General features: G+C 38.1%; 1 protein-coding gene across 2 annotated transcripts; it reads left to right on the top strand.

The window, feature by feature from the left end:
• The first annotated feature begins 4,765 nt into the window (after positions 1 to 4,765).
• Positions 4,766 to 13,794, top strand: LOC140135677 (solute carrier family 66 member 2-like). 2 transcript variants are annotated; one of them, XM_072157260.1, is made up of 5 exons: positions 4,766 to 5,159; positions 6,163 to 6,296; positions 7,884 to 7,937; positions 11,625 to 11,841; positions 13,205 to 13,794. In XM_072157260.1, the coding sequence occupies exons 1-5, from the start codon at positions 4,897 to 4,899 to the stop codon at positions 13,416 to 13,418; spliced, it is 882 nt and encodes a 293-aa protein (XP_072013361.1). In that variant the 5' UTR covers positions 4,766 to 4,896; the 3' UTR covers positions 13,419 to 13,794. The 2 variants fall into 2 exon arrangements, with proteins under 2 accessions (XP_072013361.1, XP_072013362.1); XM_072157261.1 differs by lacking the exon at positions 7,884 to 7,937 and having other exon boundaries at positions 4,771 to 5,159.
• Positions 13,795 to 14,591: the final 797 nt, after the last annotated feature.

Raw genomic sequence — 14,591 nt, 5'->3', positions numbered from 1 at the left:
TATTCAGTAGGTAACATTGCGTTTTGATATCACATTTACTATCACACGTCCTGGATTTATTTTTCAAGATTAGTAATGGCACTTTTGGTTCCTATAAGGCCAATATGTCATCAATCAATGGGCAAAAGGAAAAAATTGTGGAGACATTTTTATTTCGGACTTTTATTTTTGCCCGTGGACACTTTTGGTTGGATTCGACCATATAAGAAAGGCGACAAGACCACCCCTGGCAATTATAGACCCGTATCCCTGACCTCCATTTGCTCCAAAATCATGGAACACATCATACACAGCAACATCATGAGACATCTTGACCGACACAACATACTCACAGACAAACAACATGGCTTTCGTACAAAACACTCATGTGAATCTCAACTGCTCCTCACCACACACGACCTTTTACGCTCACTTGACAACAGCACACAGACTGACATCATAATAATGGACTTCAGTAAAGCTTTTGACACGGTACCCCACAACAGACTCTTATACAAACTTGACAAATACGGCATCACTGGCAACTTAAATACATGGATTTCAAACTTCCTCACCAAACGTAAACAGAGGGTGGTCGTTGATGGAGAGCACTCAGACTGGACCAATGTTCGGTCGGGCGTGCCACAGGGCACAGTTTTAGGCCCACTCCTCTTTTTGCTCTACATCAACGACCTCCCTCACGGCATCTCATCCACAGTCAGACTGTTCGCTTGAGATGACTGCGCCATGTACCACACCATCAAAAATGACTCCGATGCAGCAGACCTTACAACACGACCTTGACACACTCACCAAATGGCAAGACAACTGGCAAATGACATTCAACACTGACAAATGGTCCACTCTCAAAGTCACTCGTTCCAAAACACCCAAACAACATAAATACAAACTTAGTAACAGAACACTCCAAGAGACCAACTCTCACACATACCTAGGGGTAGAGCTTTCCCACGATCTTAGATGGACCAATCATATCAATAAAACCACTGCCAAGGCCAACAAGGTTTTGGGTTTCATCAGACGCAATCTACATTCCTGTACCCGTGACTTGAAAGCTTCAGCCTTCAAGGCCCTTGTACGCCCCACCTCGAGTATTGTTCGACGGTGTGGGACCCTCATGTTGGAGACCTAGTGGATAAAATTGAATCCATACAGCGCAGAGGCGCCGGTTTTGTCTACAAGGACTATAGAAAGACCAGCAGCGTAACATCAATGCTCTCCAACTTGGGATGGGATCCACTACAAGACCGAAGGAAGATAGCAAGACTAACTATGCTCCAGAAGATTCGTCAGGGTCAGGTAGCCATCCCGCAGGATCGTTCCTACAACCGGCCTGATCACGCCGTTCAGCAAGCCATTTAAATCATACACACAGTTACATCAAACCAACCGGCAGAAGTGACTACTATCTTCAATCATATTTTCCACGCACCATAAATGACTGGAACTCACTCCCCGAACACATCGTCAATATCAACGACACACTACTTTTCAAGTCAGCAGTGACAAACTACATCTCACCGTCTACTGCATCAAGCAACCAACAAGATTAAATAGCACATGCGCACACCCATCCCTCTCGTCTGGCTTCAATCAGGAAGCGTTGGGAGTATTTTCCAGATCCAGAATGCGTAACTATCGTGTGCAAATTCGAAGCTAGAGTTCTCGAGCAAAACAGAAGAGGCTTTTCTATACAGTGAACAATAAACAAGAAATGGAATCCAATGTTAACATATATCTGCACAATCGACTGATGGCCTATCTTTAGTATTGATGCTTTCAGGCTTTAAATGATAGCAATTAAGAAATGGAAATCGCCCCAAAGGAAAGATTTAAATCGTGAAATTGATCGCCACATCTTAATGAATTCACATCCTCCGTCGGAAATGTCAAACTGTCAATTACAACGTCTACTATAGAAAAATTATCAAATTCGTGTACATCGTGGAACATACTCTTTGCGTGGCTGTGCGTAATAAGCAGTTGTACGCAGATAGCCTCGCTAATATGGACGCGTAGAGTAGCGTTGTACTCGCGTGTAGTTAGCATGATTAGTCGCGGAGTAACAAGCGTAGTTGAATGTTCCACGATGCGATGTACACGAATTTAATATTTTTTCTATAGTGGACTGGTTTTTAAATCCACTCTCATCAAACTAATCAAAACTATAAACTACAATTTTATCGACGAAATTAAAAGAAGAAATACTAAAAGTAAATATTGCTTAGTTTCAATGATGCTTACCGATCGAGTTGCCTTGATGGTGTATTTCCGATCATTTTGCAATGTGGTTGAAAAATATTTCCAAGACTCGAGTATCGCCATTAGGCATGGCCCGGTAACCTGGATAAGATTAACGCAATCGATCGTCCAATCACCTGAGTGATCATGTGGTTGGCCGAATGAATGGCAGCGGTGTCGGAACAAGGATTGTTACTTGTAAACAAATCTTTTCGCCGGCACGTTCAAGAAATTAAATTTACGATCTTTTGATAATTAGTTAGGGATCGTTTTATTTTAACCTCTAGCATGAGAGATTGAGAATGTGGGTTAAAGATAAGCCACTCTGTGTTCTCATTTTGCAACTAAAATAGGCTTCTCATAAAGCTTAAATTTGCGGGCCATGATGCTGGCCATCCATGTATTTGAAACATGGCGGATATACCAAGCACCCTCACTACATTCTGGTCTGTGAGGGTGCTCGACCAGGCATACTCAATCTGTAAACTTATCAACTTCACGTTGGCCTCAGTTAATTTGTAGTAACTATTAGTTGTAGTAACTACAAATTTCGAACGTTTGAGGACTTGTTCTGAAGTTGTAGCAGGTTCCATAGGGTGTCTTCAGTGTTAATTGTTTTCATTATAAATGTTGCAAAATATTAATATTGACAGTAACTAATAACCTGTTTGACCTCTCCATATATTAGGTATGCCAGGGCAGGTGAATTCTTGTATATTTAGGTAGTAAAATGAATTGAGATGTACACATGTTTAATCAATCAAATTACACAACTAAACACCATATATTAAAACGAAATACCATCATTTTTATTAGCCAAGAAAAACAAAGCACACAAATTGTTGAAAAATCCTTCAAAATGCCCCTTCTGACACAAAATTAGTCCTGCCAGCAAGACTTCAGTCTTTAACATTTAAACATAATGACATCTACGGACCTGAATCAGTAATCAGATAATGTCATAATGTTAAATAAAGATTACTGAGTTACATTTACTGGAACTAACACAAAATAACATGGCAGAGTGATGCCGCGTGCACACATGCATTGACATTACATTAGGCAATGTCTATGGGGTTCCGGATGGGGTTATCATAGATTTTGGGGTCAAAGGTCATTAAGGGATCACAACACTGCTGTGTTTGTGGTCTTAGACCACAGCTAAGTCTAGTGTTGGTTTGTGTCTTAGCCAACTGTGCTCACTACTTGTATTAATTTTTAGCTCCTGAGTCAAGTCACTTGTCAAATTCAGATTTCAATGGTAAAGAGTTACCGATCTCTTTGCATTTAAGTGCAAGGTTCCATCGTATTGCACCCATTGTATGTGTGAGTTACCGTACGGCTTTTGACAATTGGACAAGCCTTATGGTTTATATAGCGGCTCCATACATTCAATGTATGTACCATCGTATGGATAATCTCATTTTGACCCATTTCAGCATAAAATTGCAAATGTTCACATGCATTTTTCACGGTAAAGTCATTATGGGAGCCAGTCAGCAGGACAAAAAAGTTTGGGAAGCCCTGACCTGAATGTGAATGCAAAAGACAAACAATCACACACTTTCAATCAAAGCTTGCCGGGCGCATAGCAAAATAATTCACAGGTACCGCATGTTAAGGGCTGTACGACATATGAGGCTTTTTTAGTAGTCGACTAATTGCCATCCAAATAGTCGCGACTACGACTATTGGCGATTATCAAAGGTCAAAATTTGCTTGAAGTTCAAGCTTACTTTTTTTGTTCAGAATACACTTAAAAACATACACTAATCCTTCAGTTCTAACTGGCAATAAAAGTAAGGTAAAGTTATACCTAACTTTCACAAAGATTTTCAAGGCGGTAGCACAAGTTCTTAGACAATTTTTATCACGTTTAGAACCTGTCTTTACTTCAGTTTAGTTGCTGGTTGAACTTTCAGGAATAGTCGCCAATTGGCAATTATTAGTTGTAGTCACGACTATTGCCAAAAACGACTTGGACTATTGGCGACTTAATAGTCGTGCAGCCCTAGTTGCCTCCATGAGAGACACACACTCATGCATGGCTGAGTTAGTACTATACCTCATTGGATTTTAATGAATCTAGATTTGGGGCTGTAAATTCTAATATTTGCTTTCTGTTACAGTTACAGAGTTAGTGTTGGAGAATCAACTTGAAGAATTGAGACAACACCAGTCTTCATCCTGATTCTATTGCTTCACCTAACTTTCACAAAGATTTTCAAGGCGGTAGCACAAGTTCTTAGACAATTTTTATCATGTTTTAATAGAACCCGTCTTTACTTCAGTTTAGTTGCTTGTTGAACTTTCAGGAATAGTCGCCAATTGGCAATTATCACGACTATTGCCAAAAACGACTTCGACTATTGGCGACTTAATAGTCGTGCAGCCCTAGTTACCTCCATGAGAGATACACACCCATGCATGGCGGAGTCAGTACTACCTCATTGGATTTTAATGAATCTAGATTTGTTGCCGTAAATTCTAATTTTTGCTTTCTGTTACAGAGTTAGTGTTGGAGAATCAACTTGAGGAATTGAGACAACACCAGCTACAACGTCTTCATCCTGATTCTTTTGCTTCACCTACCACCACACCCAAAGTAATCCATGCAGTCCTCCAAGCTGCTACAACAAGTTGCTGTCATCCTCCATGCTGTGTGTGGTAGAAAATATTGAAGATAGCAAAATGGCTCGTGACATCATAGATGGGATATTGAAATTTCAATTTGTAAACCCTCAAATAACGTTTGGTAATCTGGTATCATGGATTGCGTCCGGAGCTATGATATTTGGAGGTATCGTACCTTACATACCACAGTATCTAGAGATTAAAAGAACTGATAATGCAGATGGTTTTTCAACATATGTGTGCTTGGCATTACTAGTGGCCAACACGCTTAGGATACTATTTTGGTAAGTCGTGGTTTGTGCGTACATTTACAGACTAATTGTATGCCAGTGAAAAATGTGCAACCAAGTATGTACACATACGTAAATTAGAATGTGAGCTCCAAAATGCATCTTAATTCATCCATTCATTCATTTTTGTTTCATTCAAATATTTAAGCAGCTTTCCTGCTGGTTCAACAAAAAGTTTCTGTCCTTTTAAATTGCATACACAAGTGATAGAAAGAGAAATAAAATCCATCAAAAAATGCAGTTGGGGTTTACAAATCTGGATTTTCTTTGCTTGTATTTATAAAAAAAACTTTACGAAGTGCATTAAAAAAAGCTTATTTCCTCAAAAGAAACAAGTCGATGTTTGACTTGGAGACATATATTAAGAGTTTGTAGATGTGTGATGTTTGGGAAGTATTGCAAGAACTAATTATAACATGGATCCCTCTCTTCCACGGTTCGATTTACTTTGAAAAATGTGTGTAGCAATTTTTTAGCGAAAACGTTATTTAGGTGATGTTCTTATAATAGCATATATGTTTACATTGTAAAAAATTGCTATACAAGCTGAAATTTGTGTAGCAGGTTGTCCAAAATGGGGAGCATTTTGCTCTATGACACAAGTTAAATCGAACCTTGCTCTCTTCTTGTCATGTGGAAAGTCAGTGACTGATCATGGGTGGGAAAATGAGAGATTGATGTATTTAAAGAGTGTGTGCTATACCCGGATGTGGCAGTGATGTCAATGCGTTGAACTTGAGGCAGCTGTTTTGCGCATGCATCTAAGTGGCGTGTTTAAGCATGTGTGTATGTACGCCACCAATTTAAGCGAACGCTAGCGATTTAAAGCTGCGTCCAATGTAATGCGTACTGACCTCACTGCCACATCAGGGTGAGTGTTACTTGGGTAATTGCTTCCTACCAAGCATGAATTTTGTGGATCCATGCATGCATCACAGATTGGCCAGTTACTCATCATTGTAATCATCATCTGATAGTACCATATTTTGTTGTACAGGTTTGGGCATCCATTTGAACTTCCGCTGCTACTACAAAGTATTATAATGATTGCTACAATGATGGCTATGTTACAATTGTGCACCAGAGTTAACATACTACATGATATATCAACAAAGAAAAAGAGATTTGTAGGTAAGCAGCTTGTTAGTGCAGAAATTGCATGAGGATTGAGAGAGAGAGAGAGAGAGAGAGAAAGAGAGAGAGGGGAGTATGATCAAATGATAGATGAATTAGTATAACATCTGCATGCTTATAAAGAGATTGTGATTTGCTGATGCAGGGGTAGCGCTAGGTTGCTTTTTGGGGTCCCGGACCCACCATTAAAATAGAGTTCGGACCCCCTGTTTTTAAATTTTCTGCAAGTTCAGGGTTCCTGCAGACCCCCATTTTTTTTTTCAATCTAGCACTATTGCAGACATACTATTTATGCTACATTTGTGCAACTCGGACTCACCAAACTTTACTCCGGACCCCCTACTTTTTAATTTTCTGCAAGTTCAGGGTTCTCTGCCGACCTCCATTTTTTTTTCAATCTAGCACTATTGCAGACATACTATTTATGCTGCATTTGTGCAACTCGGACTCACCAAACTTTACTCCGGACTCCCTACTTTTGAATTTTCTGCAAGTTTGGGGGTCCCTGCGGACACTGGAGTGTTTAGTTCTAGCGCTACCCCTGTGCTGATGGCTTATGCCCTATGGCTTGTGCTTATAATTATGTTATTTTGAAAGTTACTATGCTGCTCCTGATTTTTTAAAGGAATATCACTATCAGGGTAAAAGCAAAGACATAAGCTGTATCAAATTGCAATGGTATAATCTTTCAAGTCACTTTCATATAATGTATATACTGTATCTATATCTGTGCATGTGCATGACTGGATACAAAGCTCTTAGATCCATAGCGGACTTCTGTGAACTGAATGTATGGTAATTGGTTAAACTATAGAAGATAATTACATCTGGCCAGTTGAGTTTACTAGTCAAAATTTGACAGGATGAAGAAGCTGTGGCAGTGCTACTGCTCTCTGTCGGCGGTCAATGATCACATCCTCTGTTTTGGAAGAATTATATCCATAATTCAGCACTGCTTGATATTTTAATCAGTACTGCTTGATATTTTAATCAGTATTTGAACTCTTACTACAAGTTATATGTGCACAACAAGCAGCAAAGTTATATGTGCACAACAAGCAGCAAAGTTTCAATAAGTACATGTCGTTGGATTGAAAAAACGTTGGCAAGTGTTTGTCAAGCGTGGCTGTGATCCACACCTGACGAAAGCTTGACAATCTTTGACAGCGTACACATTGAAACTTTGTTGGTAGTTACGGATGCCTACTGTGAAGGCCTCTTTGTTTGTTAAATAAAATAGAACCAAATTATACAGGTACATTGTATAAGTATCAGTTTGGTGATAAGATACACAAAGGAGAGTTACATTGAGACTCTTAAAAGATGACTGCACAGTGTTGTAGCCACAATGAATAACTACAATTTGTGCAGTGAGATGGCTTGATTTTGTTGCTTTGGAAAGAATTTTTCTTTTCATTGGTCAAAAATCAGTTACTCCTTGCTAGCAGCGGACAGAGGCAGTTAATTCAGCTTTAAGTTACACAAGCAAAGATAAGTCTGATATTCTTTTTTCCCATACTGTCAAGAAGACCAAAAGTATAATGCATGTGGGTTGACCATGTTTCAATTTCCACAATTTGGCAGATTCAACCGAGACAAATGCCAGTTATAGTCCATGTATAGGACCAAGTTTTACAGGTCAGTGCATAGTCTTTGCTTTGACACTGTGTTACGAGTGGGTCAGGTGTGATGCCATCTTAGTAAGCCAGCTAGGAAATTTGTTTTGACGTAACTGCAGATGAAATTGATTTCACAAGGGTATGCAACCAGGGTTTGCTAGGTGTACCTGTCTGGAAGGTGACACACCCAAATATTACAGAGCCATAACAGCAGCCAATGATAGCCATATCAATACTGCTTTTCATCCTCCAAAGGGTAAATGGTTGGAGCTTGCCAACTTTTGCCTCCCTCCCACTTAAGTAATCTTGGGACAGGGTTGCATTTTGTTAACTATCCCTATTCATGATTGGCTGTTGTTGGATAGGTAACTGGCTGAATCCTTGGTTGCAATCAAATTGTAAGTGTGCAAATGCATCATACATTTATATCTATGACTCATTGGCACAAAGAGATACCCATCATCCATTTGCAGATAGGTGTTTGTGCTGCTGAGCTCCACACGTATATGCAAAGTAGCTAATGGGGATTTGTATCTAACCAATGAGTCCTTCGCTATATATGCAAATGCAATGTAGACACAATCATTCATACGGCAGATAAAGAACATATAATCGTTATGCTGCTAAGCCATCTACATGTATTGTAAACCTTCATATCTCACACAAAAGTCATGGTTAGAGCCTAGGATGCATTTGAATGTTTATAATAACAGGTCTTTGTGAAATCGGCATGAATAATTTCCACTATGACTTCAACCAGATGACACCATTATGCTACAGGTGTATCTGATTGGTGATTTAATCACTTGTTTACTAAATATAGCTGGCCTAATTTGCTGGCACACTGACTATCTCTATACATATTCTGGCATGACATTGCAACAAGCTTTTCATCAGCGGATTGACAGCAATTATAGTGAAGAAAATGATGCTTACAAGCAGATCAGTTTTGTCAGTCTTATCTTAGCTCAGCAGAGATTTGGGTTAGATTTTAGGGTTAAGGTTATAATGGTTAGGTATTAAGGTTATGATATAGGCCTGGGGATATGTTTTAAAGTTAGGGTTAAGGTTAGTAGACATTGTTGAGTTGGTGGTGACCACTATTCTATTCTAAAGTGTTTCCTACATGTATATTTCAATCAGCTCTGCAGGTCTTGGGAGTATGTGGAGCATGTCATCATTTTAGGGACAGATAATTGTAGAATAATAATTAATCTTGTCCCAAGTGATTAAGATTACCATTTGGGACGTTCAACATGTTTGCCATTTTCCCATACACATGTATGAGGGCTGATTGAGGGGAGGAGGGTGTAAAAATTACCATCCCTGGCAATAAGTGGCTGCTTCACAGTCATGTGTGCAAAGGACATTATGATCAGAGGAACTGCTTGCCCTGTCATGCAGGCTCAAGTGGAATTTTCTTTGCAGCCATGCATTGATGGCATCGTGATCAGCGGAACTGAACCAGTTCTAGCACATATGAAAGGGTTAGGATAAGGATGGGGTTTTAGGTACTATTCCAAACTTAGATTTCTTTTTGGTGTAAAAAGAAATTATCCATTTTATATGAGCCTGGGAAAACTGATTTGCATTAATTTTCTTCAATTTAACAGCATGGCGTAATAATGATGAGTGCTTCATAGCTCTTCATCTCACCAATCGCATATTTACATACAGTGCAACAACATAACCATGCAGATTTACAGAATTAATTGCATGCATGCATAAATTTACCATTTTGTGAACAACAATGGTGATGGTTTCAAAGCGTTATTTTCAAAGACATTTGCTGTGTGTACAAATATATTAAAACCCAATCCAATTCAAACTGAAATTTTAATTCAACAATATAATTTCAATGAGAGGGAGGGACAATGGAAAGGGAGAAGTGAATAAAATGTTCACCCAAGTTATATTCAGTTTTACGAGTGGAGTGTCAGTTCTGACTAGTACAGTTTCAGAGTTAACTAAAACATAATTATTGGCATTTTAAAAGTGTAAGAATAAATATTAAAAAAACGCTTTCTTATTAACACAAAGCCTAATTCACATAATTGCGCAAGCAATTATTGTTCTTTGATATTTTCTTTTGCATAATATGAACCGCCCGTCATTATGAAGCATGCTGTATCCTGCTGTCCTGCAAAGCTGCAGGGACATAACTAGGGTGTGTGTGGGGGCTGTTTATGAAATAATGAAAATTATTGTTGAATTAATTCAATCAGGCCAAATTATCCACTCACTGGCCCTAGTTTGATTTACTCCGTGCAATGACCAGTCTATTTACACTCCCTCATAGCTGTCTAAAATTGTGGACAATCATTCCACATTCCTGTTTTGATTTTTTTTAAATATGAACAAATTGAGATTTTTAAATATTTAAAATCAGATTTGAAATGTTTTCTCTCCCCAACCACATAACATTATGCTCAAGTAAAAGTGGCTCAACATAATTGGCTTAAGAGTTGGCAATTCCAATTATGAAATAAAATAAAACAAATTGTCACTCAAATGCAAAATATTGTTGATGTAACCTCTTGAATAAATAATTTAAAAATTAGAGATAAATCAAGTCAAATTCCATTGAAAAAATCCTGACTGATAAAAGACCTAAAGTTATCTTGGTGTAGATTATTCATCCAATAGTTTTTTTTTAATAGGTTAAATCATAATGAAAATAACAAATAGGCTATAATATAGATGAGTATTTAACCAAAACAGCATTGAACTGTCTATAATTAATAAATCAGTCATTAAATCAGTGATTTTTGTGATTAAAAAAAATCATGATTTTAATCAAGCAACCCTACTTCAAGGAAAGAGGAGGTATGCATGCTGTATTAGACATTTCTGCTTTTATCTTTGCTGTTTTAAAGCAAGCTTTGCTTCACTGCAGCTTTCTGATTCATTCTGCTTCTAAAGCAATGATTCATCAAAACATATTCATTTCTTATTCATTGATACACAAATGTATTGATGACATTTATAAGGAAGAATTGCACCAATTAAGCATGTAAACTTGCAGTAATAAGCATGTGCCAATTTGTAAAGGGAAACAATCTCTCCTTTGATCAGCAGTATTAAAAATTATGTTTAACCAAAAAGTCACCACAGGTTTACTGCAGGCCTTGGCAGTGTACCCACAAACACTAACTGCGCTTCACCTCAAGTTCGATAGTGACATTGGTGAGTATTTTGCTAGTCACAGAATCGAATCGGGTGCTTAAAGTTAATCGTGTAATAGGGTGATTTGTCAGCGCGCTTGCGGCTCAACCGCAAAAAAACTTTGGCGTCACTACCGAAGTTGAGGTGAACAGAGTATAGTCTAACTCATGAATATCTTGCACCAGGAAGAATACACTGGTTTTTTTTACCACACTGCAACAAATAAATGTTATAAGGCCAAAAAAAAAAAGTTTGTCTTAAAGCTCATGATGGTTTGAAAACAAATGCGAAATGCGATTTTTTTTTATTCCCGACTTTTTTCATGGTATTTGGAGAAAAAAATCTGATTTTCGCCGAAATTTTCTGGAAAAACTAAAACTAAAAAAAAAAATTGAAATAAAAAAAATTCTGCATTTCTTTTTTTCCAAATCTCACGATTTTAAAAATGTGCGCGCGATCTTTGAGACAAACCTTTTTTTGGCCTAAGTATACAATCATTAAATTCTGATCTATACATACTTGAAACATTTTGTCATTACAGATTTTGATAGAAAGCATTTCTGGCAGTGGAGTCACTTTGTGGATTACTGCTTCTTCATGGGTACATTTTCTCTTGTGTGTGGGTTCATCACCTTCCTGTTCTCTGGTAATTCCATCTACGTGGAGGCACTAGGCTTCATGGCAGTCTTCACTGAGGCAATGCTCGGTGTGCCTCAATTCTATAGAAATTATCAGAATAAATCAACTCATGGTATGAGGTAGGTAATTTGGCCACATCCCAATGGCATAGTTCAATAACCTTAATAAAACAATTAAAGTTCAAAATTTGACCTCAAGTTGCAGAGTATGAGTTTTTGTACCCAAATTTTCAAAGGTCATTCAATGAATGTACAAATGTATTGGGGTTAAAGAATTGTGCCCTAATAGATGAGCATGTTGTGGGTCCTAGTGATACATGTATATGGTCACATGTTTGTGCAGTGTAGTGTTGAGAGCAAAGGATGTTGTGTCAGCCCTCGAATTAGGATCTGAAGGGGCACTGCAACTTTTTTAGGGCAAGTTGATAATTGCCTTGGATTTTCACTGAAAAGGCAAGGCAGCATGGCAGTTTGTAATATTTCAAGAGGGCATCATGGCAACTGTTGAAAATTTGAGAAGGGCACCAAGGCAATTTCTCAAAAGTGAAGGAAACACACACAAACAGTCTGATAGATGATTTTTAAAAGAAGGGGCAGGGCTGGGGCACAGACGACAACTTCATTAGAGGGCACGGCAAGTGACTGCCGTCGGTAAAGGCATAACGACAGTGGGGATGGGCACCCATGGCATTATGCCGTGGGTTAATTTGAGGGCTGTGTTGTGTGTGTGTCAATTTTCACAGTGAACCGTGGACACACTTATGAATAAAAGTACAGTTGACGTAGACAAAATGCATAGATTGTCCATTGATGCGATAAGGGAATCCCAATGTTCTAGGTCATTGCGTAAACCAGAGCCGAGAATATAGTCAATACTTCGTAACATAACACAATTAATTCTAATAGCTATTGCACAGATAATAAGAAGTATTCCATGTAGTAGCATGATGAAAAGTCAATATCAGGTATTCACAATTTAAAATAAATGCAGATATTTGTGTAAAAAAGTCCGGGCTTCTGCATATGTTAAAACACCAGGCTGACATCCACATGTAGCAACACAAGATGTGTAGTCTGCTATTCCTTGTGATCAATAATGTCAACTTAATAATAGTGTATGTGGCTTGTGAAAGGAGTCGAATTTGGCAGAGATGTAACAAGTACAACATCTTGTAGATTACAAGAAAATTTGCAAATGTTTATAACACTTTCATAATATATTCAGTGTAGAATGAATGACAAAAACACTATGATGCAGCAAGTTACCAAAACGATGATTAAAAACATTGAAAAATCACACGAAAAAGCTGAAATGAAGCAGCAAAATATAATCACAACTGACTTGCCCCAAACGCCCTCTGTCAGTTTTACACTGGAAAATATGGGTTTATTACTTCAGTTTTGTGAATTTATGAAGTGGAAAACAAATGCTACATGTACACAAGTGAGCCACTAATTGTATTTTGCATTTTTCTCTTTGCAGCGTGAAAATGGTGTTGTGCTGGCTCTCGGGTGATACTTTCAAAACGGGTTATTTTATGGTCAACAAAGCTCCAGTCCAATTCTGGGTGTGCGGTATGTTACAGATTAGCATAGACATCGCCATTTTACTACAGGTGTGTTACTATGGCGACAAGCCATATAAAAAGATCCAGAGGGCGGTACCTACTACCCCAACTGCAGAACATATATCATGACGATATTTGTATTTATTCAATATATAGGTAATGCTATTTTGTATTGTATTTATATATAAATGGATTGAATGAAATTGAATATTTTTTACTCAATGAAATGATTATATATCTGTGATATGTTTCATATGAATATTTGAGGGTGGCTAAGTAGTATAAGACATCAGCTTGGTCAAGTTCTTAACCCCATGAGAACTACCTGCCAATTGTCCAAAAATAAGTTTTCATTATCAATTGGACCAATCAGCAACATTGTTAGAATAATTTCACCACACAAAAAAATTGGGATGAATTATTGGCAAAGCTCCATTCTGATTGGTGATTAAAGTGAAAATATCATGTAATTGACCAATCAAGAGGCAATGTTAGATCAGCAGGTAGTGCTCAGGGGGTTAAAGTTGAATACATTCATTGATTTCAATAAGAGAAAGAAACTATTGATATACTTTCAAGGGAGCTTGAACCAGGGATAGAATTTCATAAAAATCAGTCAGACTATAAATAGGGTAATATAATCCAATGTAACTGCCACTAAAGACCCTAAATACAGGGATATCCAACAGCGGCACTTCCTCTGAAGCGTTGTCTATTTTGCTGTTATACAATTGAAGGAGTTACATATCCCTGTATTTAATGTCTTTGCTGCCACCTGTGCAGGATCACACAAAGCGGATTTACCGTTGTAAACTATGCAGATTTCCCAAGACTTCTTCATATTTGCAAATAGAGTAAGACTTTCACCGATATATATCGGTAGCAAACCCCGGGATGTCCAAATATTTTCAGTTGAGGTCCGTGACCCTCCTGAGGAAGTGCTTGCAACTCAAATTTGGGTTGTAGGAAGCCCTGGGAGTATAGAATTATAGAATTTTAGACATTTATAGATTATAGAATTTTAGACGTTTGTTTGGATGTTTTGGACTGATTAGAGTATAGTTTCACTTTTAATTTGAAATAAATACAGTGTGTGTATTGGACTGGTTAAAGCCATATTATAACATTTGCTGAGGAGGACCAGTGGCGTAGCCAGTGGGGAGCCAGGGCGGGTGCCCCCCCCCGCTTCGTCATGGGCGCCGGTTCATGTAAGGCCGTCGGTAGACAGAAGGCGTTGTTGAAAAAAAAAACTGGGTTAACAATAGACTATTTTCCACCCAGGGTGACAGAAAAATGAGGAGA

This window comes from Amphiura filiformis, chromosome 16 (assembly GCF_039555335.1).
Source record: "Amphiura filiformis chromosome 16, Afil_fr2py, whole genome shotgun sequence".
Taxonomy (NCBI): domain Eukaryota; kingdom Metazoa; phylum Echinodermata; class Ophiuroidea; order Amphilepidida; family Amphiuridae; genus Amphiura; species Amphiura filiformis.
Note: the sequence above shows the minus strand (reverse complement) of the source record. Positions and strands in the feature narration are given on the sequence as shown.

Coding starts and splice junctions, on each gene's coding strand:
- LOC140135677 (XM_072157260.1), top strand. CDS start 4,897: ATGCTGTGTGTGGTAGAAAATATTGAAGATAGCAAAATGGCTCGTGAC. Junction 6,297..7,883: donor AAAGAAAAAGAGATTTGTAG/GTAAGCAGCTTG, acceptor ACAATTTGGCAG/ATTCAACCGAGACAAATGCC. Junction 11,842..13,204: donor AAATCAACTCATGGTATGAG/GTAGGTAATTTG, acceptor TTCTCTTTGCAG/CGTGAAAATGGTGTTGTGCT.